This window comes from Globicephala melas, chromosome 6 (assembly GCF_963455315.2).
Source record: "Globicephala melas chromosome 6, mGloMel1.2, whole genome shotgun sequence".
In the NCBI taxonomy this organism is placed as follows: Eukaryota; Metazoa; Chordata; class Mammalia; order Artiodactyla; family Delphinidae; genus Globicephala; species Globicephala melas.
The window spans coordinates 8,348,182-8,369,519 of record NC_083319.1 but is presented as its reverse complement, the minus strand read 5'-3'; the positions used below and the strand labels follow the sequence as shown (position 1 = coordinate 8,369,519).

Sequence of the window (21,338 nt, the reverse complement as noted above, 5' to 3'; positions counted from 1 at the left end):
GGGAGAGACAGAGAAGTAGAGACGGGCAGAGACAGACAAGAGAAGAACAGAGAGCCTAACCAGCTGGAGAGAGAGAGATACTGGGCCAGTGATGGAGAGATGGCAACTGGAAACTCAGAAGCAGAGGCCCCTGGAGAGAGGCAGAGATGGACAGAAAGAAAAACAGAAACGAGGTAGAGTGATGAAGAAGCAAATACAGAGAGGCTGAGATGGACGGACAGACAGAAGGATGAAGGACAGTGCAAACGGCACCCTGCACTCACTGAACTTTTTGCTGGCCTTCTTGGTCCCCTCCGTCATCTTGGCAAGTCGTGCAAAGCCCCCGGCTGGAAGGCAAGTGGCCACTTGAAGCTCTGGACATCAACGTTGAGATGCCTCCCTCACCTCCCCTTCCCCTTTCTCGCGCCCTCTCACTCGCTTCCTCTGTGTATTTTTAAACCAGTGAAACTCCCACAGCCCCACCCTCCCCATCCTCTCTGCAGGGGGCGGAGGCAGGGGCCTCCCCCAGTCCCGGCCCCTGTGGGCCTCCTCCTTGGCCTCGGCCTCGGGGAGGCAGGGGACAGACCGCAAGCGCGTGAGATCTGGAAGGTCTGGGAAATAAACCACAGACTCTGGGAACAGAGCCCACTGGGCTGGGGGCCTCTGGGGACCTGCCAACAGCTATCAGGGGGTCTGGCCAGCAGGCTGGGAGGGTGCAGGGAGTCAGACCTCAGGGCAGGGGGGTTTATTCTAAGCCTCAGTGCTGGGGGATGCACTGGCAGCGGTGGATAGGAGAGTGTCATGGTTTGGCCTGTGGGCTCTGGGAGCACCCAGACCCAAATTCAAGTCTTGGCTGGCCGCTTTGTCACTGTGTGATCCTGGACTAGGGGACTCACCTCCCGGAGCCTCAGTTTCCTCTCTGTGAGTAGGGGGTATTTGCAATGCCCACCTCACAGAGTCCAGTGCTTGGTGCAAAGCCTGGCACAGAATCAGTGCCCACTACACTCCTTTTCAAGCTAGCAGGGACATGGCGATAATTTAGTCCACCACCCCATTGTACAAAGATAGGAAAACCGAGGCACAGACAGGCAGAAGGATTGCCCCAGGTCATACAGCGGGTTGGTGGCACAGACTGGGTTACAACTTGCCCTTTCAGGCCCCTTAGCCCACAGCCTGGTGTTTTTCCACCCTGCAACCCCCGTGCGTGTGTGTGTGTGTGTGTGTGTGTGTGTGTGTGTGTGCGCGCGCGCGTGCGCGCTTACATGGACAGGGCAGAGATGAGGAAATGAAACCTCTCCTACACAGGTTGTCCCTGACACCTGTGGAGGCTTTCAGCAGCTGCTGGGGGCGGTGCAGCTGAAAGACCAGGAGCTTCAAATCCTGGCTCTGAGTGCTGCTGACAAGTTACTTCTGCCTCTGAAGCCTCAGTCACCTAATCTCTAGAATAGGCACAAGTGCAAGGTATGCAGTCAACTCCCAGAGGCTCCAGCATGATTGAACATTATTATCCTGGCCCCAGGGCTGGCAACTGGGGCTGTGATAGGGAAGGTTCAAGGTCAGATGGGGCCCATCCTGCATCCTCCATAAAAATAATGACTACTAACGACTAACATTTTCTGGTCACTTAGTATGTGCGGCCACAGGGCTCAGTTCTTCTGCCCTAACAGGCAAATGTTGTTCTCTAGTCCTCATTCTACTGCCATGGAAACTGAGCCCCGCCCCCCGCCCAAAGTCAAGTTACCTGGAATTGGGATCTGCCTGTCCAGCTGTGGAGCCTGAGGTCCTAACTTCCACACTCATAGCTCCCACCATCTTTTGGCAGCTGGATGATAGACCTTGGCAGGGGAAGGGTCTGCTGAACCTTCTCGATGGGATGAGGGGGAACCTGAGGCCCTGGAGGGAAAAGGGACACAGCCTGTGAGACAGAGGCAGCAAACAGGCCTGGATGGGACAGGTGTTCAAAGTTCAAATGAAAGGATGGGATTTCTGGACCATGGCCTTAGGAGGATAAGGAGGGTACAACTCCAGCTCCCTCTACTGAGCACTGAGCATGAGCCAGGCATGGAGCTGGAAGCCCCTACAGGTCGTCACAGCCCTGTGAGATGATCCTGGTACTGTCCCATTTCACAGATGAGGGAACTGAGGCTAAAGAGGAGCAGAGACTAGACAGACAGACACCCAGGTGTTCTAACTCCCAGGCCAGTGTCCCTTCCCATCTCTGGGTTGTTGTCAGAAAAGGGAGAGGGGCCTGTGGCCTGGTGGTAGCTGGGGGTCTTCCCTGTGGGAGGTGGAAGGTGGGTTCCCCAGCTTCTCTTCCAAGAGGCAGTCACAGTGATTTGGGCTAACTGCTGAGGCTGTGGCATCAGCCAGTGCTGGCTTCCTGGCCAGGCCCACTCCCGACTTGCTCTGTGATCCTCCATAAGAGACTTTACCTCTCTGAGTCTCAGTTTCCTCATCTGTGAAATGGGGTCACAGTAGCCCCCACTTCCTGGAGTTGTTGGGAAGACGAAAGGAGCAAATGATGACCCGGGCCAGTACACTATGGCCTCAGCAAACCCTGGTGGTTGTTGCTGAGGGATGGGGGTGGTTCAGGCCAGGGGCAGACTGGCACAGGCCAGGAGAACCCCAGGGCAGGCACGTGGTGTGAAACCTGGGAGTCCCAGCCACGATGAGTCCCTGTTGCCGTGGTGGAGGGGCCTTGTCAGCGCCAGGCTAGCCCTGCCGTTGGCCCAGGTGCCAGGGCAGTTGCTGCATCCCTGAGAGGATGAATGGGGCTCAGTGTGGCAGCTCCGCTGAGCTCAGAGCCCTCTTTGTGCTGCCTCAAGTGGCCGTTGGGAGTGTGGCTGGGGACCTGCTGGCGGGTGGCTGTCCCCCAGGCCCTCCTCAGCCAGTGCTGGAGGCCAGCCCAGCCCCACTCTGCAGCACTGAACACACAAGTGCTTTCCCACCTCCAGGCCTTTGCTTGGGCCGGACCCGCACTCGGAATGCCACTTGTCCCTCCACTGGCTCTATCTTTTGCCTCCACTGAGTCCCTGAGGTCTGATTGAGCCATAGTGCCCCAGGAACGCTGCTCTGATTTCTGTCCCCTCCCTCCTTGCCCTCCGTCCTCCAAGTCTATGTCACAGTCGTCTGCAATCTGACCAGGTACTATCAGGGATTGGAGGCTTTCAATGTCATAGTCAAAGGTGTTGGACCCAGGCAAACCTGAGTTCAGACCCCACCTCGGGCAAAGTCACATCAACTCTCTGAGCTTCATTTTTCTCATCAGTAAAATTGGACAAATACAACATCCCTCACAGTATCCTGTGGCAATGAAATAACACGTTTATACTGAGAGTTATCATCTGTATTACATTCACTTTTGTCTTTATATGCATGTTCCAAACAGACCTCATGCTCCGTTGAGAGAACTGGCCTCATGCATCCATACTGGCCTCAGGCCTGCTATACTGTAGCACTCAGTAGATACCTTTCCCTAGCTTGACTCAGTTGTCTTATATTGGGGGACAAAGAGACCTGGCTTTGAATCCCAGCTCCATAGCTCCCTCGCTGCGTGGCCTTTGGCAGGCCACTTCACCACTCTGAACCTGTTTCTTCTTCTGTAACTTTGGCCCCATAATAACAACTTCCTAAGAGGGGTGCTATAAAGTTCTAGGGGTCTGACACATAACAACACGGGGCCAGGCACAGTCAGTACCCAGCCGATGTGGGCAGAATGTCCATGGGATTGCAGGGCTGTGGGCATCACACAGCCACTCTCTGTCCTGTATCCCCCTATCCAGTGACCCCTGTCTCCCCAGACAGACCGGCAGCCAAGAGCACCCCACCCCACAAGCCTTTCTTCTCTCAATATGCCCCGTACCCTGTTCCTACTCGGGGGAGGAAAACAGAGGGTCCAGGCCAGGGTCAAACAGCTGGCCAGTGGCTCCCTTTCCTACTCTGTGCCTCAGTTTCCCTAACTGCTAAATGGCAGCAGGACCAGAGGCTCTCTCAGAGCCTGGTCAGTCAATCGGCAAACATTCCTGAGTATTGGCCACATGCCCTGTTTTGACAGCTTAGCTGATCATGGAAACAGGAAACATTTCCCTCAAACCAGCAAATCAGAAGTCAAAGTCAGTGAGAAATTGTCTCTGGCTAGGACCTAATTTCTTCTCACTTTCACCTGGGCAGCCTGCTGAAGGGCTTCTGACTGCTCCTGCCTGCATTCCTCCCCAAGGAACGGCTGAGGGCCTGAGGCCCTGAGGGGAAGTGACTGGCGATGTCAGGGTTCAGGCCAGGGATGGTGGGGTGGAGGAGGTGACACCACCGGAACTTTTGCTGAGGCCTCTGCCCACAGGATGTGACTTAGCGAGGGCTCATGAGAAACAAGTAGGGGCCCCAGCCTGAGAGTCTGATGGTGGAAGCCACACAAGCCCATGGCAGACCTACCCCCTCCAATGCTACTATCCCCTCCCACACCTCCCACCGGCATCCAAGGCACCCAGCCAGTGGTGCTGTGACAAGACTGTGCCCTAACTCCACCCTCAGCCCAGATGGGTAGGGTCCTGACACGGGTAATTGCTTGGGGTTGGCACCAGACTGACCCGGTTCAAATATCAGTATGGCAACTGGTCGGCTATTTGACCCTGGCCAGTGACGGCACTTCTGAATTTCAGTCCTTCTGAGTACAATAGAGGTAATAATAGTGTAATATTGCTGAGTGAGAATTGAGATAATTCCCATAAAGTGGGAAGCGTACAGCTTGGACCATTGATTTTCCCTTGATAAATTGTACTTACTACAATTGTTATTTTCTCCCTCCTTGCCCTCCCCACCCCCAATTTAGCCAATGGCCACTCTGCTTCTAATAGTGTGCCCGTGAAGCTGACCCCAGATCACTCCCCGACATGCCTCAAACCCCTGCTGGTCTACACTGCCTTCAGGAGAGTGCTCTCTGCTCCTCATCTGACCCTCAAGACCTTACCTGGAAGGGTCCCCCATGGCAGAACAGGGTCTCTTGGGACACGAGGATCACCAGACCCATTCCTGACTGCTCCTACAAGGAAGCTTCAAGGCCAAGCCATGTGAGCTAAGAGGTGGAGAGCAACCGGGGAAAGGTACTGGGGTGCAATCAGAGAGCACAGCCCCGAAGGCAGGGAGGCCCAGGGGGTAGGAAACAGTGTGGCCACAACCTACAAGGGAAGATGGAAAGAGCCCCAAATGTCACAATTTTGTTTTTCCTGAAGACAGTGGAGGGAAATACATACAGACTCCGCTTCAGAATGATCTGGCGGGTGCTCCGAGGGGGACAGATGGAGAGGGCAGACTGGGGAGGACAGGACTCAGGATCCATTGGCAGAGGACTGGAGAGGAGCGGCAGATTGAAGAGGTGCAGAGGAGTTGGAAAGACAGCCTTGTTGGGGGCTGGCTTTTGAGTAGGGCTGGAGGAAGAAAGAGGAGGCTCCTGGAGCCAGAAAGGTATCAGAAAGATGCTGGGGAAGGGCCAGGGTAGGGAAAGGGGGCACAGGACCAGAGAAGGAGATGGGTGAATGGTGGGCTTGGTGCCTGGCACATAAGGACAACAGGCCTCAAACAGCACGACTGCTGTCCTCCTGGACAGACTGTAAATAGCCTGAGTCAAGAGCACCCTCTTCAGACTCAGACAAGGTTCGAGTCCCAGCTTTGTCACTGTGTGACCTTGAGCAAATGACCTCACCTCTCTGAGCCTCAATGTGCTCTTCTGTAAAATTGGTTAGTGATCCTGACTATGGGGCTGTTGATTCAGGATTCAGCAGGAACTCCCAGCACTTCCTGAGCACACAAGGGTGCAGAGTAAATGCTAGCTACTTTTGTGACTACTGACCCGGGGCGCGACCAGCTCGAGCTCAGCTCAGGGGGGACGGGGGTCCTGTGGGTTTCATCCCTGCCTCCCGGAGAACAGGGGGTCCAGGGATGGAAGGCCTGGGCTTTGCTCGCTCGCCACCTCCAATGTCGCCGCGCCCCCTGGCGGCTGTCAGTTGCCATATCAACGGCGGGTAGCAGGGGCCCGGGGAGGCGGCGGTGGCGGCCGTTCTCTCCTCCCCAGGCCGGAGGCCGCTCCCTCGGCACCTCCCGCCTTCGCCTGTGAGGGGCTGCACCCCGAGCTGGGGAGGAAGGGGCTCCCCACGGCAGCTAGCATGTGTAGGTAAACTGAGGCACGCGGCGAGTCGCCTCGCAGCCAGGTGTAGAGCGCGGGGCCCCACCTCCGAAGGCGGAGGAGGGGCCGCGGGCGGTGACGCGCCGAGGGCGGCGGGCGGACAGGGAGCGGGCGGCGGCAGCGGGCGGCGGCGGGCGGCGGCGGCGGCGGCGGCGGCGGCGGCGGCGGCGGCAGGTGCGGCCGCGAAGGGTGGGAGGGAGGAGCGAGGGGGCGGGAGGAGGGGGAGGGGAGGGCGAGGCTGGGGCACCTCCCCCTTTATAACGCGCCCCCTCCCGGGCTCTCGGGCCGCCTCCTCATCGGCTCTTCCCGTCCGGCCCCCTCGCCCGGCCGCCCCGGGCCCGGGCCCGGCCAGGGAGCCCCCAGGCCGCGGCTCGGGGGCCGCCCCCCCGCCCCGCGCCCAGCGCAGCCTGGCGGAGGCGGTGCCGTCGGAGGAGGAGGAGCAGGGCACTGCGGCTGGCCCCGGATCGGGCGCCAGAGCGGCAGCGGCTTCGGCAGCGGCGGCGGCCCGAGCCGATGCAGCGGGACGGACCACCCCGAGCCCCAGCCCCGGCGCCCCGGCTCCCCGCGCCCCCGATCGGGGCCGCCGCCAGCAGTGGCGGCGGCGGAGGCGGGGGCAGCGGCGGTGGCGGAGGCGCCTCTGCAGCTCCGGCTCCTCCTGGCCTCTCGGGAACTACAAGTCCCAGGGGGCCTGGCGGCGGGCGGCGGGCGGAAGAGGTGGGGTCGGCGCCGCGAGGCCGGAAGTGGACGTGGAGGCGGAAGTGGCGCGGCCGCGGAGGGGCCTGGAGCACGGCGGCGGGACCCGGAGCGGGAGCAGCGACGGCGGCGGCGGCTGGAGGTGGCGGCGGCGCACTGGAGGCGGCCATGGCAAAGCAGTACGACTCGGTGGAATGCCCCTTTTGTGATGAGGTGTCCAAATATGAGAAGCTCGCTAAAATCGGCCAAGGCACCTTCGGGTAAGGCTTGGCCCCCAGGGACCGGGAGCCCTAAGCCTGCACCCCTCCGGGCAGACGTTGGGACGCCCAGGCCCGGGCCCAGTTGGTGGAGAAGCCATTTAGTCACAGACTTGTCCCGTGGTCTCGCTAGGCCGCGCCGCAGCCCGCCCGGGCCTGACAGAGCTGGCTGGCGGGGAGGAGCTTGAGGCCCTTGATGGGGGGCAGGGAGGGGTTGCAGAGAGGAGCATGTGAGTGGAACGGTATCTCTCCGTGAGACTCCCGGGTGAGGAGAAGGGGCAGAGGGAAGGAGGTAGAGGCTCGGAGAGGGACCGAAGACACCGCGTGGTGGGGTAGCCGAGTGCCCTGGGTACCCGGCCCAGCCCCGCCCGGATTCCCTTTCCTGTCCTCCTCTGGTGGGGGAGGGGCGGGCCCTGCGGAAATGGCCTGAAGAGTCCTCTTGGGTCCCCCTCTCGGCCTGCAGGGAGGTGTTTAAGGCAAAGCATCGCAAGACCGGCCAAAAAGTGGCTCTGAAGAAGGTACTGATGGAGAATGAGAAGGAGGGGGTGAGTACGGGTGGGGTGGGCAGGTCGGCCAGCTCCCTTGGGCGTGAGGTTGGGTTTCCACCCTGCTGCTTCTGGGACTCTCACGTATAGGTTCAGTTTACGTGTTTGGAAATTTCCATATTCCAGGGAATTTGACTTCCAAGTTAAATCTTTTAATTCAAATGTTTTAAAGCCGCTTCATAGTTCATTCATAGGTGAATATGGTTGGTGGCAGGAGGGGGAGCCCATGCTTGCACGGAGTGCACCTTGGTTCCTGAAGTTAGGAAGGCTTTGAGCACTTTTTCTTTAGGGTTTAATTTTGTTGAATGTAAAATAATAAGTTATATGCAATGACTTTAAAAGGGTGACTGGTATTCACTTGAAAAACAACAGTGCCTTCCACCCCCCACCCCATCTTAGCTCTGGTCCAGCTTTCAAGAGACTTGCTTCTTTATTTTTGTATTTGTTAACCATCTCACAGTTAAACACAGGCATAGAGCTAAAACTTATAAGGTTGAAGAAACTTATAAGGTTGGAGCATTTAGTAACTAGTAATAGAGCATTTGTGTGAAGTATCGCTATTTCAATTCGTTGTCTGAAACCAGCTCCTTGAGGGATACATACTATTACACCCATTTTACAAATGTGGCATTTGAGACAGCTAATTTCAGAGCCTACGCTCTTACTCTGTCTCCCAACCTTTGACCCTTCCTGTGGACTCCCTGGCCAGTTCCTTGGTTTGTGGTGCGCTCACCCACTTCTGACCTTCTCCTGTCTTTTTCCCACCCAGTTCCCCATTACAGCCTTGCGGGAAATCAAGATCCTCCAGCTTCTAAAACACGAGAATGTGGTCAACTTGATTGAGATCTGTCGAACCAAAGGTAAATTGTTCGGATCTCATCCCCATTTTCAGATGGAGGAAATGAGGCTTATTGCTTAAGGTTTTGTTTGCAAAAGTTGGAACTGGACATACTTACATTGCCTCTTCTTAACCCAGACGTACCAAGTGTGACTGCTTTCTGTGGCCCTTTCATCAGAGCAGGTGCCTCCTCGGGGCCTGCCGCAGTACCCAGCCCAGAGAAGGTGCTCAGAAAATATTTTACCTGTGAAGGAATTCGCACCTGGATATCCAGGGGTCCATAGGTTGGAGAGGGTAGGAGCTGCTTGTGGGAAAGTGAGTTGCATATGAGATTTTTGATTTTTTTCTTGTCCCTCTCTGTCCCCCTCATTCTTCCGGTCTCAGCTTCCCCCTATAACCGCTGCAAAGGCAGTATATACCTGGTGTTTGACTTCTGCGAGCATGACCTTGCCGGGCTGCTGAGCAACGTCTTAGTCAAGTTCACACTGTCTGAGATCAAGAGGGTCATGCAGATGTTGCTCAATGGTCTCTACTACATCCACAGGAACAAGGTGGGGGCCAGAGTAGGGGAGGAGAGACCAAGGCTTGGGCTGGCCTTTGCTCTCACTGTGGGGTGGGTGTGGCTAAAGGACCCTCGGGAACCCTCGCCTTTGTGCTTCCTGCAGATCCTGCACAGGGATATGAAGGCGGCTAATGTGCTCATCACCCGCGATGGAGTTCTGAAGCTGGCAGACTTTGGGCTGGCCCGGGCCTTCAGCCTGGCCAAGAACAGCCAGCCCAACCGCTACACCAACCGTGTGGTGACGCTCTGGTACCGGCCCCCGGAGCTGTTGCTCGGTGAGGACTCTCCCGAGCTGGCAGAGGGAAGCAGGGGCTGGGCACTTACCCGGCCTCAGCCCCCCGCTGCCAGGGCTTCTTGAGCCCCCGGCCCGGGGGCATTGCCTCTCAGGAGGCTGTCGGGCTCAAGGGGCCCTCCTGGTGTGCTCTTCTTCTCAGGGGAGCGGGACTACGGCCCCCCCATTGACCTGTGGGGCGCTGGGTGCATCATGGCAGAGATGTGGACCCGCAGCCCTATCATGCAGGGCAACACAGAGCAGCACCAGCTTGCCCTCATCAGCCAGCTCTGTGGCTCCATCACTCCTGAGGTACGGAGTCGGGCTGCAGACAAGTCTCCCTGGCAGGGGAGGGGTGGGTGCTGGATAGAGGAAAAGCTCCATTCTGGAGAGGTTGCTGGTGGTTGGTTGGGGTCTGCTGTTTAGAGCCACACAGACTGTTCAAGTCTCGGCTGCATCCCTTTAGTTCTGTGGCTTTGGGGAGAGCGTCTGAGCCCCTCACTTGAGAGCTGAGCTGCTCTGCTGTGAGACAACTGTGGTTCTATCAGGCTTGGTGCACATACGCCAGACAACTCGTGTCAAAGAGCCCGGTACTTGGCGTTTGCCAACTATGTTGTTCCTGCTGCTTTCACCTTGGAGGGGTCAAGTTTGCCCTCCAGGGGCGGTCTGGGAGCTTCTGAACGGAGAGCGTTTAGTCCCTTCAAGTGCTTGACCGGTGGACCAGCCTCGCACCCCCTGAACTAACTACATTCTCTTTTCCATGCCTCCCACCCCAGGTGTGGCCAAATGTGGACAAGTACGAGCTGTTTGAGAAACTGGACCTGGTCAAGGGCCAGAAGCGGAAGGTGAAGGACAGGCTGAAGGCCTATGTGCGTGACCCCTACGCACTGGACCTCATCGACAAGTTGCTGGTGCTGGATCCCGCCCAGCGCATCGACAGTGATGACGCCCTGAACCACGACTTCTTCTGGTCCGACCCCATGCCCTCGGACCTCAAGGGCATGCTCTCCACCCACCTGACGTCCATGTTTGAGTACCTAGCACCACCGCGCCGGAAGGGCAGCCAGATCACCCAGCAGTCCACCAACCAGAGCCGCAATCCCGCCGCCACCAACCAGACGGAGTTTGAACGCGTCTTCTGAGGGCCGGCCGCTGCTGCTTCTCACTAGGGCCGTTGTTTTATTTTTCCTTCTGCTCTGTGACTTGTGTTGTGGAGATTTGGGGGCATTTGAGTTTTTTCTCTAGTGCATATTTTATTTAATCCCCACCCTGGGCATCAGGAACCAGCCGAGCAGACTGGAGCAGAGCTTTGGCTGAGAGTCCGGGAAGGCACTTGGGCTGCCTCACTTCGTTCCCTGGCTTTTGGGGTGATGCCCAGAGAGTCTCCATTTACCTTAGGACAGGAGTGAGATGGGAGGAAAGGCGCACCCCACCGGTGACTTTCTAAGAGATCCCAGCATGCTGGGAGGAGGGGACAGGTCCCTCACCCATCCCCAGCCCTTCTCACGGGATGAGAAGCTGGCGTGGGGGACAGAACCAGCCTTGGGAATGGGCTGCTCTTGGCCTAACCCTCAGAAGCTCTGGGGCTGGCAGAAACTCTTGGTTTCTTCAATAGGACAATTTTATCGTGTTTGTTCAGTTGTTCAGAGACATTCCTGGATGCAGATTGGTCAGTAACAATTAAAGTTGACTCTTTTTCAGTAAATGACTGTGTGCTCTGTGCTATGTTCAGACCCCCAGCTCTTAACCCTGTAGCTGACCTTTGAGATTTGATCTGTCAAGTCTTGGTTCTTTTCTTTGACCCAGTTCATGTCCCGTGACGTACCTTCAGAGGACTTTGTCTTCTCTGTTTTTCTCTTGAGTACCTTCCAGAACATTTGCTATCATGCTCCCCGCCGGGCAGGTACCATGATGCTCCCTTGCTCCTCCTCTCCACTCAGTGTCCGAGGAAGCGGGGAGACATGAGAAATGGGGCTTAGTCTGCTGATGAGGGAACTGGAGGTGGCCTGCTGTGAGCTACATCTGCAGCGGTGACCGGGGTGGGGGGGGGGCGTGGGGGTGGAGGCACAGTCCGCTGCGGCTGACACACGTTCAGACTTGACTCACGAGCACGGGAGGCTGCGGAGGCTCCTACTCAGTGGAATGACAATAGTCAAATCTGTAACTTGCAAAACTTCTCAGGCTGCTGAACAGAGGGTGCAAGAGAGGAAATGACCAGAGAAGCTGAAGGACCCCAGGGGCTTGGGGAGGTGGCAGTAGCCTGGATTAGGGTGGCAGGTGGGCAGGAGGACAGAATAGTTAGTGGAAGATTGGATTGTGAGGGTTCAGAGCTGGGACCCTTGGAGGAGCAGCACATTCTGGGGGATACATTTCCTGCGAGTCTGAAGTTGGGGACAGCCACGCATGAGGCAAATTCTACATTCTGTCGGGTGGGAGTCCTCTTAGAGGGACCTGGGAAGGAACGTTGGCAAAACCTTTTACCACAACTCTCCTTTGCTTGTAGGTATTAACTTAGACCACAGCTTCACAAAAGGCCAGTGAAAGTAAGAAAAAAAATCTTGACTAGTATTTGTTTCTTGGGGCTGCCAAACATGGTGGCTTAAAATAACAAACTTATTTTCTCAGATCTGGAGGTGAATTTCTGAAATCTGTAGGTGTCATCGGCAGGGTTGTTTCCTTCTGGAGGCTCTGAAGGAGAATCTATTCTAGCCCCGAGCCTAGGAAGCCTTCAGAGTACTCCACAGAGGGGGACACAATCATGATTTTTAAAAACTCACGGTGGGAAACAGTATGGAGATTCCTCAAAACTAAAAATAGAACTACCATATGATCCAGCAATCCCACTCCTGGGCATATATCCAGACAAAACTATAATTCAAAAAGATACATGCACCCCTATGTTCATAGCAGCACTATTCACAATAGCCAAGACACGGAAACAATCTAAATGTCCATCAACAGATGAATGGATAAAGATGTACGTATCTACAGTGGAATACTACTCAGCCATAAAAAAACGAAATGCCATCTGCAGCAACATGGGTGCAACTAGAGGTTATCATACTACGTGAAGTAAGTCAGGAAGAGAAAGACAAGTGCATATGTTATCACTTACATGTAGAACCTAAAAGAAGACACAAATGAACCTATCTATGAAACAAAAAGAATCAGGGACGTAGAGAATAGACTGGTGGTTGCCAAGGGGGCAGGGGTGGGAGAGGGTTGCATTGGGAGTTTGGGATTAGCAGATGCAAACTAGTATATACAGAATGGGTAGACAACAAGGTCCTACTGTATAGCACAGGGAACTATATTCAATACCCTGTGATCAACCATAATGGAAAAGAATATGAAAAAGAATATATACATATATATATACACACACATATATATATAACTGAGCCACTTTGCTGTACAACAGTAATTAATACAGCATTGTGATTCAACTATACTTCAATAAAAAATAAATTAAAAAAATACCAATAAAAAATGAAAAAACAGTGACTATGTTGAGAAAAACTAAGGAGGTAAAGATGGAAGCAGGGAGGTTGGTTAGGGCTATTGTAATAATCTGGGCAGAAGATGATGGTGGCCTGGACCAAGCTGGTCATGAAGCTGGTGGTGAGGAGTGCTTGGATGTATAGGTTACTGTGAGGGCAAATCATTCAGATTGGATGTGAGTTTGAATGAATGAGGAGTTGAGAGTCCTAGGCTTTGGCTGGAAGGAGGACGGAGCTACCATCCTTGAGACAGAGAAGGCTGCAGCTGGTCAGGCTGGATTGTGGTTTTTGGGCAGTTTTTGTTTTTCTTTTGGCCACGCCACGTGCATGTGGGATCTTAGTTCCCCGACCAGGGACCAGGGATCGAACCTGTGCCCCCTGCAGTGGAAGGCAGAGTCAACCACTGGACCACCAGGGAAGTCCCTGGAGCACGGTTTTTCAATGGTGAATGGGAGGTTGACAGATGGACATCCAGGTTGAGTTGGCAGGTATATACCTGAACTATATATATAATTCAGAGCCCCCCAGAGTCTAAACACACCTTTGGGAGTTGCCAGCCTGGTGGTTTTTAAAGTCCCAACGCAGGATGAGATCACGTGGGAAGAGCGGAGTAGGGAGACGTGGTCCACTGGGACACTCCAGTGTTCAACAAGCTTACATGTAGGGTAATGTAGGGTAATGGCCGTCCCACAAGCTGCACGGCATGGCCAAAAAAAAAAAAAAGAGAGAGAGAGACCATAGGAAGAGTGAGTTCCAGAAGCTAAAGGACAGAGGGTGTTTTTGAGACATGGTAGTGATCACCTAGACAAGTGCTTTCGATGGGCCAGGAAGATGGGGGTGAAGACTGACCGTCAGGTTTAGCCACACTGACCTCAGTGATGACTTTGGCAAGAGCCGTTGGGTGGATTGCTTTGGATGAAGCCCTGCCGAGAGGAGTAGGCTCACTGGAGAACAGGAGGAAGGGGACCAAAGACAAGAAGTAGCAGTAATCTACGGTAAAGGAGGATTAGGGAAGGAGCTGGTCTTGTATATTCTAAGACGGGAGCCAGCACGTCATGGAATGACCCACTAGAGAGGGCACGTGTTGATTCTTGTCCTGTACACAGAAGAGCCACGTGGCCCAGTGTACAGTGGCCACACCAGGACTAGAACCTGAAAGGCCATGCTCCAACCCTGTTCTCTGCTACCTCCACCGAGTGTGTCCATGATGTTCAGGGCAGCCTTGCTTGTGGAAAAGGTGGAAAAGCATAAACCTCCACCAGCTTCAATAAGTTAGAGCGTGCAGAGTCACTGCACATCCGACCCCTGACTCACAGGTCTGGGTGGGGCACCTCTAACAAGCTGATGGGCGATGCTGCCTTGCTGGCCAGGATCTGGGCGGCACAGGTAGAGCACGGCCCTGTGATGGGATGCTGGGCCGCCACGTGAAAGGACGAAGTATATACACTATGACAGAAAGACGTTCCAAAGACAACAGGTGGATTGGGACTTCCCTGGTGGTCCAGTGGCTAAGACTCCACGCTCCCGATTCAGGGTATCCGGGTTCCATCCCTAGTCAGGGAACTAGATCCCACACGCAGCAACTAAAGATCCTGCGTACCACAACTAAGACTTGGCACAGCCAAATAAATAAAATAAATATTAAAACAATAACAACAACACAAAGACAACAGATGGAAAGAGCAGGTTATGAAATATCTCCTGCTTCTGCAGGAGTGTGATGGAAGCAATCACACTGAAACGTTACCCATGGTTATTTGGGGTGGTTCTGTCCTTTATGCTTCTCTGTGTTTTCTTATATTTCCTGAATTAATATTTTTACTCATGCAATTAAACTGTATTTTAAAACGACCAAAACAGGCCCTAAACCCTGGAGCTTCTGGCTCTGAGCTCTCCCCACCCCCCCATCTCCCCATAGAACACCCCAGAGAGGAGGCTGGGACTAGCCGGGTAGGTGTGGGTATGACCCCTTCAGCCTTGCACCCTGGGGTGATGTGGTGTCATCCCCATCTGTGGAGGGAGGTGCGGAGCCAGGAATAAATGCTCCCAGAGGGCAGGGCCTTGTGGAGGCATCACCCGGAGGCAGCCTGGCACCTGGGAGTCTCCCAAGTGCAGGAGTGAGTCAGCTAGCGGTCAAGCAGGTGGCTGGAAAGGCTGTGGAAATGGGAACGGCCTTTGCCAGCTCGCCTGGACAGGCCCTCGATGTCACCCTGCAGGCCGAGGACTGGGTCTGTGTCCTGGCATCTTTTTGATCAAATGATTTGGTGACACAGCCCTCACCCTGGCAGGCTTGGACGCCTTAGGTCAAGGGCACCCCGTGTCCTATCCCCCCTCCCCAGGGATCCCAGCTCGGCAGGGCCAGGGAAATGGCCGTAACGGTAAGGAGAGGTAAGGAGAGGGGTGGGCTGTGATAAGAGAGGCCAGATAAAGCCAGCCCCACTGGGCAGGAAGCCCAGCCCCAAGGTCCGGAAGTCTCCCAAGTGCCCCCTCCCTACACACCCCGTTCTGCCTGCTCACCTTTAACCTCCGCCGGTTGTTATTTAACTCACAGGGAGGTCCTGACTAGTCCTGCGCTCAGAAAACAGCCAGGGAGGCCGAGAGATCCCTGGGCTGATCCCGGGATGAGAGCAGAGACCTATCAGGGAAGACCTGCCTCCCAGCACACTCCCCACCCCCCCTCACCCAACATCAGGGTGGGAGAAGGCTACGAGGTCTTAGAAATCCCCCCGACTTCCCCATCCCCTCTCTGGCCCAGCCCAGGGCAGGCTTGGCAGGGGTACCCACACCTATGAGTCACTTCGTGCCCCAGCCGGTCATGGAGCGGGAAGCCCAGGGATGAGAGGTGCCAGGTCCCTGGCTACCTCCTGGCCAGTGGCTGAGAAGCTCTGGTGGGAAGCACCCATGGAGCGGCCGGGCCCATGCGGGGGTCCTCTCTCGGCTAGAGCTGCCTCCTTCCAGGTAGGAGAACACGGTGACCTTGGACAGGGGGCCTGCCTCTCTAAATTCTTCCTTTGTACAAAGGGTGTAAATAGCCCCCAGGGATCCAAGGCCATTAGTGATGATATTAACCCCACACTTTGCGGGGCCCCAAGGGAAAAATCTTGTCATCATAAGCCTTGTTCTGAAGGCCTGGGGTGGTCAAGGGCCGCCCCCCCGCCACAGGCCTCATAGCCCCCCTTCCGCCCAGCTGGAGGCGTCACAGAAGCTCCCACCCAGTGTGGGCGTGGGAAGCTCTGGAGGGAGGTCTCTAGGGGAGACCCGGCGGCCGGCGTGGGAGGTGGCAGAGGCCGTCTCAAGGGTCCTCCTGCGTGCCAGGCCCCGTACACCCACTGGTTTTCTTCTGATTTAACTCTCCGGACTGATCTGTGAGGAAGGGCTGTTAGCTCCATTTTGGTGATAATAATTAATAATGATAATAATAATAATGGCAACATTGATCGAAGTGCTTACTACCTGCTGGGCCCTGTGCGCATTGTCGTCTGCGTTTCATGGATCTGAGACCATTATTATCTGCATTTCATAGATGTGGAAGGTGCAGTTAAGAGCATTTAAGGACTCGGCCTGTTAAAGATTCCTAACCTCGCTCATGTGTGGAGACCTTGCTCTGTGCTCTGGGCCCAGCCCTCCCTCATTCACCTCCTCCGGCCCTCTGAGGCAGGAAGGACTGTGTCCACCCGCTTTATAGATGAGGAAACAGGGTTTCAGGGGGCGAGGAGACTGGCCGAGGCCGAGGCCCGCCAGCTGGGAAGCTGCAGAGCCAGTCCCTGGTGGAGACCAGCCAGAGCTGGAGATGGGAACCCTGGGCTGGGCTACAAGAGTCTAGGTTCTGTCAGACACTAGACAAGTTGCTTAGCCTCACCAAGCCTCGGTTTCCTCCTCTGTAGAATGGGCACCACGAGGCAGTGCCTCCCTCCCTCTTTGGGATGGCCGTCCGACGCCCTGCAGCAGCTCAGCCAGCGTTCCCAGGGGCTGCACGCCTGGCAGGCCACTTCTCCCCAGACCTCGTGTCAGACAGAGCCTTCTGCCCAGCAGCAGAGGAAGGGCAGCCCCAGAAGCCAGGGTTTGGGAGCTATGGCCTCTGCAAGTTCACCCAGGCCCCCTTACTCTAGAGGCCAGAACCCTAGAGAGGTGAGGTGACCTGTCACACGGTGTGACCCCCTCACCAGGGGGGAGAAAACTGAGGGTGGCCCCAGGGGCTGGGGAGGGTTGGCATTTCACAGGACTCCTCATCACCAGCAGGGCCACCCTTTGAACTGAGAGCTGGCTCGAAGCCAGAGCCCAGTTGACCAGATGACCAGGCACGTCCAAGGGCACAGGGCAGGTGGGGGCGGGGTCCAGGGGTGCCCTGGGTGCAGCGTGGGGTGTTACAGACTCCTGTGAATGACTAAGCCACTTCCCCTGTTAGACCTTTGTTGCCTCCCCTGAGAAATGGGTCCTGCCCGGAACAGAACCTTCCTCACAGGGTGAGTGTGATGATCAAACGAAATATATGCGTGTAAATGTCTCCGCACAGCGCTGCTGTCTAGAAAGAACTCACATTAACTGTTATTTAAGAAAATCCATATTATATAAAAAAATAAAAAGCCAGGGATTCCCAGCTTGATCAGAGGGGCTAAGTGTGGAATCAAAAGGAGCTGGAGGGCTTCCCTGGTGGCGCAGTGGTTGCGAGTCCGCCTGCCGATGCAGGGGACACGGGTTTGTGCCTCGGTCCGGGAAGATCCCACATGCCGCCGAGCGGCTGGGCCCGTGAGCCGCGGCCGCTGAGCCTGCGCGTCCGGAGCCTGCGCTCCGCAACGGGAGAGGCCACGGCACTGAGAGGCCCGCGTACTGCAAAAAAAAAAAAAGGAGCTAGAACTGAGCTGAATCCTTGAACCAACTTGCTAGTTGGTGACCTTCACAGGTGATTCCTCAGTTTCCTCACCTGTAAAATGGCAAGGAAGAGGCTCAGTAAATCTTATACCCCAGGGAGCAGGTGCTGAGGACAATTGTGGTTGCAGAGTGTGATAAAAAATTGAGAAAAAATATTCCACGCTTTTTTTTCCCTCTGAAAATTGGTAAGACACCTGCTCTCAGTTTGAGCAGAGAAGGACTTGGCCAGCTTGGAGAGCATTCAGACCCCTCGGAGAGGTGGCAGAGCTGAAACCAACCTTTCTGTGATGTGGCCCACCTCAAGACCCCAGGCCACATGTCCGGTGCCCTCCAAAGGGCCTTCTTGGCCATGAGTGGGGACCCCAGGAGCACCCCAGGAGCATCCAGGAGCCACATCTGCTTCCAGATCAATTCAGGTCCCTTGCTGGCCTCAGTGTCCCCAACTGCTGACCGAGACGGTTGGTCAAGGAGAGCTCTGAAGTGCCAGCCACCCAGTGTGGAAGAAATCATTCATTCTTCTTCCCACTTACGCATGTTCCCGGGGGAAGAATTATAAGACACATACAAGTAAAAGGAAGGTAAAAGTCACCTCTTGGGAATTCCCTGGCTTCCCAGTGGTTAGGACCCGGAGCTCTCAGCACTGTGGCCCAGGTTCAATCCCTAGTTGGGGGACTAAGATCCTGTAAGCCATGCAGTGCGACCAAAAAAAAAAAGTCACCTCTAAATAAATTTTTTTTTTTTGCGGTACGCGGGCCTCTCACTGCTGTGGCCTCTCCCGCCGCGGAGCACAGGCTCTGGACACGCAGGCCCAGCGGCCACGGCTCACGGGCCCAGCCGCTCCGCGGCACGTGGGATCCTCCCGGACCAGGGCACGAACCCGTGTCCCCCGCATCGGCAGGTGGACTCTCAACCACTGCGCCACCAGGGAAGCCCTAAATAAAATTTTTAAAAAAGAAAAAAATATATATGTATATATTAAAAAAGCACCTCTAGCCTCACCGCTCAGAGCTCATTACAGTTACCATCTGGGGAAGTAACACCCAGGCTGTTTTCTAAATTATAATTATTTTAACAAAAATGGGATCCTACTGTCCATACTGTCTCATCAGCAGGTTTGTTCCCTTAAGAGTCTTCTTAGATCGAGATTTATAACACTCTTAGAAAATGTTTATTTTGAAATACTAATACAATCACGTGGTTCAAAATTCAAAAGGTACAAAAGGGTAAATGGTGAAAAGAATGTGGCAAGAAGGTGCCGTTTGAGCAGAGACCTGGAATGATCATGAATCGGTCACGTGAACTTTGAGGGGAAGAACATTCCAGGCAGAAGGAACCCCAGTGCGAAGGCCCTGAGGCTCTGTCACGCATTCACTCTGTGTGACCTTTGGCTGGCTGCGTAACCCATCTGTGCCTCAGTTTCCCATCTTCACAAGGAGGATAATCACAGTACTCCTAAAGCTGTTGGGAGGATTAAATGGGCACTTTTAACGCTAGGTGCTCACAGGTGTGGACTTTCACAAAGGGTGGGCATGAGCTTGGCATGGTTGTGAATCAGAGGAGGACAGCAGGGCTGGGGGCGGCAATGGTTAGAGATGGTAAGATCAGAAGTGTGGACCTCATCCTAAGTGCAGTGGGAATCCACTGGAAGATTTGAAGCAGGAGAGACGAGATCTGGGTTTCTTTAAAAATGATGGAGAATGGTTATGGTTGTAAGGGTCGAGAGGAACAGCAGGAAGGAGGCTAGAGGGTAGACCTGCAGTGGCAGCCTGAGATGCCACTGGAGGGATGGGAGTGGCTCCTGGAGAGGCTGGGGTGGGTGGGGCCTCAGGGGTGATGGGGAGGGAAACCCAGGGTGAAGTCCAGCTTTAGACCTGAGCCCCTTGGTGGATGGTGGAGCTGTCCTCTGTGCTGGGAAGGTCTGGGGAGCAGCAGGTTTTAAGGCAGAAATGCCTGCAGACATCAGGAGGTCACCAGATGCTCATGTCGGTAGCTCAGCGAAGAGGGACATTTGAAAGTCAGACATCATCATAGAGCCAGGACAGCAGGGACCACCTTGGAGAAAGGCGTGAGCCCCTGGCCGCCAAGGTGAGGAGATTGGAAGGGAGAAGGCGGGGCCAGTAAGGCACAGCCAGCAAGGAAGAAGGAGAATGGGGAGGGAGGTGTCGGGGAAGCCCAGAGAACAAAGGGTTTCAGGAAGGAGGGCGTTGTCAGGTCATCAACCGTGTCACCTGCCACTGGAGAGCGATAAACAGAGCATGTGGGGCTCTGAGCACAGTTCCAATTGTTTGTTTCCTCAGGGTCATTTTTAGAAGTAGTAGAATTGCAGCGTCAAAGGGAGGCCCGTTTCTAAGGTTCTCTGCCCTCCTAATAAACTAAATCCATTAAACACCTTTGTAGCCAGAGTCGGGGCAAGGATAAGGAGAGGCTGTGCTGCTGAGGATATGGAATTCTGTTTAAGGCAAGTTTCTTTTCACCCAGTGACAGAAAAGTATTTTCTTGTAGGTCACTGGATATGAATTGATATTCAGAGGTGGGGAAGTCCTTATGTATATCGGAGGGACAGAACCCTGGTGTGGCCATCAGAAATGTACCTCCCTTCTGAATGCTAGGCTTCTGCGTAAACCTGCCTATGAGACTGAACCTCCCTTGGTCTCCATAGAACCCTGGATGGGGGCGGCGAAGGGGCAGCAGGACTCCTCTAGTCCAGGCTCTCCGGAGTGCGGTGGCCTTTGGAGGCTCTTGTCCTCATCAAGATCCCCCTAGAAATTATGACCTGGGACAGAACTCATTTCAACCCTTGTTCTGCTAAGGAGGAGACTGAGAGTCAGGATCAGAGAGAGGAAGCGAATTGCCCAAGGTCACACAGCGCATTGACAGCAGATTGACCAGACAAGTGGTAGAGAGTAGGGGCACGTGTTAGAGGCAGAAAACCTGGGTTTGTATCTTGGCTCTGCCGCATACTGCCTGTGTCACCCTGAGTGAGTTGCTTACCCTCTGTGAGCCTCCATTTCGTTACCTTTAAAGTGGGGATAATCTCTAATTCATACAATTCTTGTGAGGATTTAAAAGAGATTGCAGGCCTTCCCTGGTGGCACAGTGGTTAAGAATCCGCCTGCCAATTCAGGGGACATGGGTTTGAGCCCTGGTCCGGGAAGATCCCACATGCCGCGGAGCAACTAGGCCCGTGTGCCACAACTACCGAAGCCCGCACGCCTAGAGCCCGTGCTCTGCGACAAGAGAAGCCACCGCAATGAGAAGCCCGCGCACCACAACGAAGAGTAGCCCCTGCTCGCGGCAATTAGAGAAAGCCCATGCACAGCAAGGAAGACCCAACGCAGCCAAAAATAAATAAATAAAATAAACGAATTTATTAAAAGAAGAGAGAGATTGTAATGCCAAGTACAGGGATAAGTGCTTAATAATAGCTAAGGGCTTCCCTGGTGGCACAGTGGTTGAGAGTCCGCCTGCCGATGCAGGGGACATGGCTTCGTGCCCCAGTCCGGGAAGATCCCACATGCCGCGGAGCGGCTGGGCCCGTGAGCCATGGCCGCTGAGCCTGCGCATCCGGAGCCTGTTCTCCGCAACAGGAGAGGCCACAACAGTGAGAGGCCCGCGTACCGCAAAAAAGAACCCACCCAAAAAAGCAAAG

General features: G+C 54.9%; 2 protein-coding genes across 2 annotated transcripts in view; one reads left to right on the top strand and one right to left on the bottom strand.

The window, feature by feature from the left end:
- SH2D3C (SH2 domain containing 3C) overlaps nt 1-395 on the bottom strand; it is a 31,767-nt gene extending 31,372 nt beyond the window's left edge. Inside the window, exon 1 of the mRNA XM_030858584.2 lies at nt 264-395. Within this exon, the coding sequence (XP_030714444.1) occupies nt 264-300 (37 nt within the window). The 5' untranslated portion in view covers nt 301-395. The remainder of the gene's footprint in view (nt 1-263) is intronic.
- Nucleotides 396-6,421: 6,026 nt separating this feature from the next.
- Nucleotides 6,422-11,025, top strand: CDK9 (cyclin dependent kinase 9). The gene is made up of 7 exons (XM_030858592.2): nt 6,422-7,107; nt 7,568-7,649; nt 8,419-8,509; nt 8,872-9,038; nt 9,153-9,324; nt 9,484-9,632; nt 10,097-11,025. The coding sequence occupies exons 1-7, from the start codon at nt 6,668-6,670 to the stop codon at nt 10,460-10,462; spliced, it is 1,467 nt and encodes a 488-aa protein (XP_030714452.1). The 5' UTR covers nt 6,422-6,667; the 3' UTR covers nt 10,463-11,025.
- The last annotated feature ends 10,313 nt before the right edge of the window (nt 11,026-21,338 follow it).

What these genes read in the sequence shown, in the direction of transcription:
- CDK9 (XM_030858592.2), top strand. Translation starts at nt 6,668, where the DNA reads ATGCAGCGGGACGGACCACCCCGAGCCCCAGCCCCGGCGCCCCGGCTC. An exon ending in ACTACATCCACAGGAACAAG is followed by an intron (nt 9,039 to 9,152) that starts GTGGGGGCCAGA and finishes TGCTTCCTGCAG; the next exon opens with ATCCTGCACAGGGATATGAA. An exon ending in GTGGCTCCATCACTCCTGAG is followed by an intron (nt 9,633 to 10,096) that starts GTACGGAGTCGG and finishes CTCCCACCCCAG; the next exon opens with GTGTGGCCAAATGTGGACAA.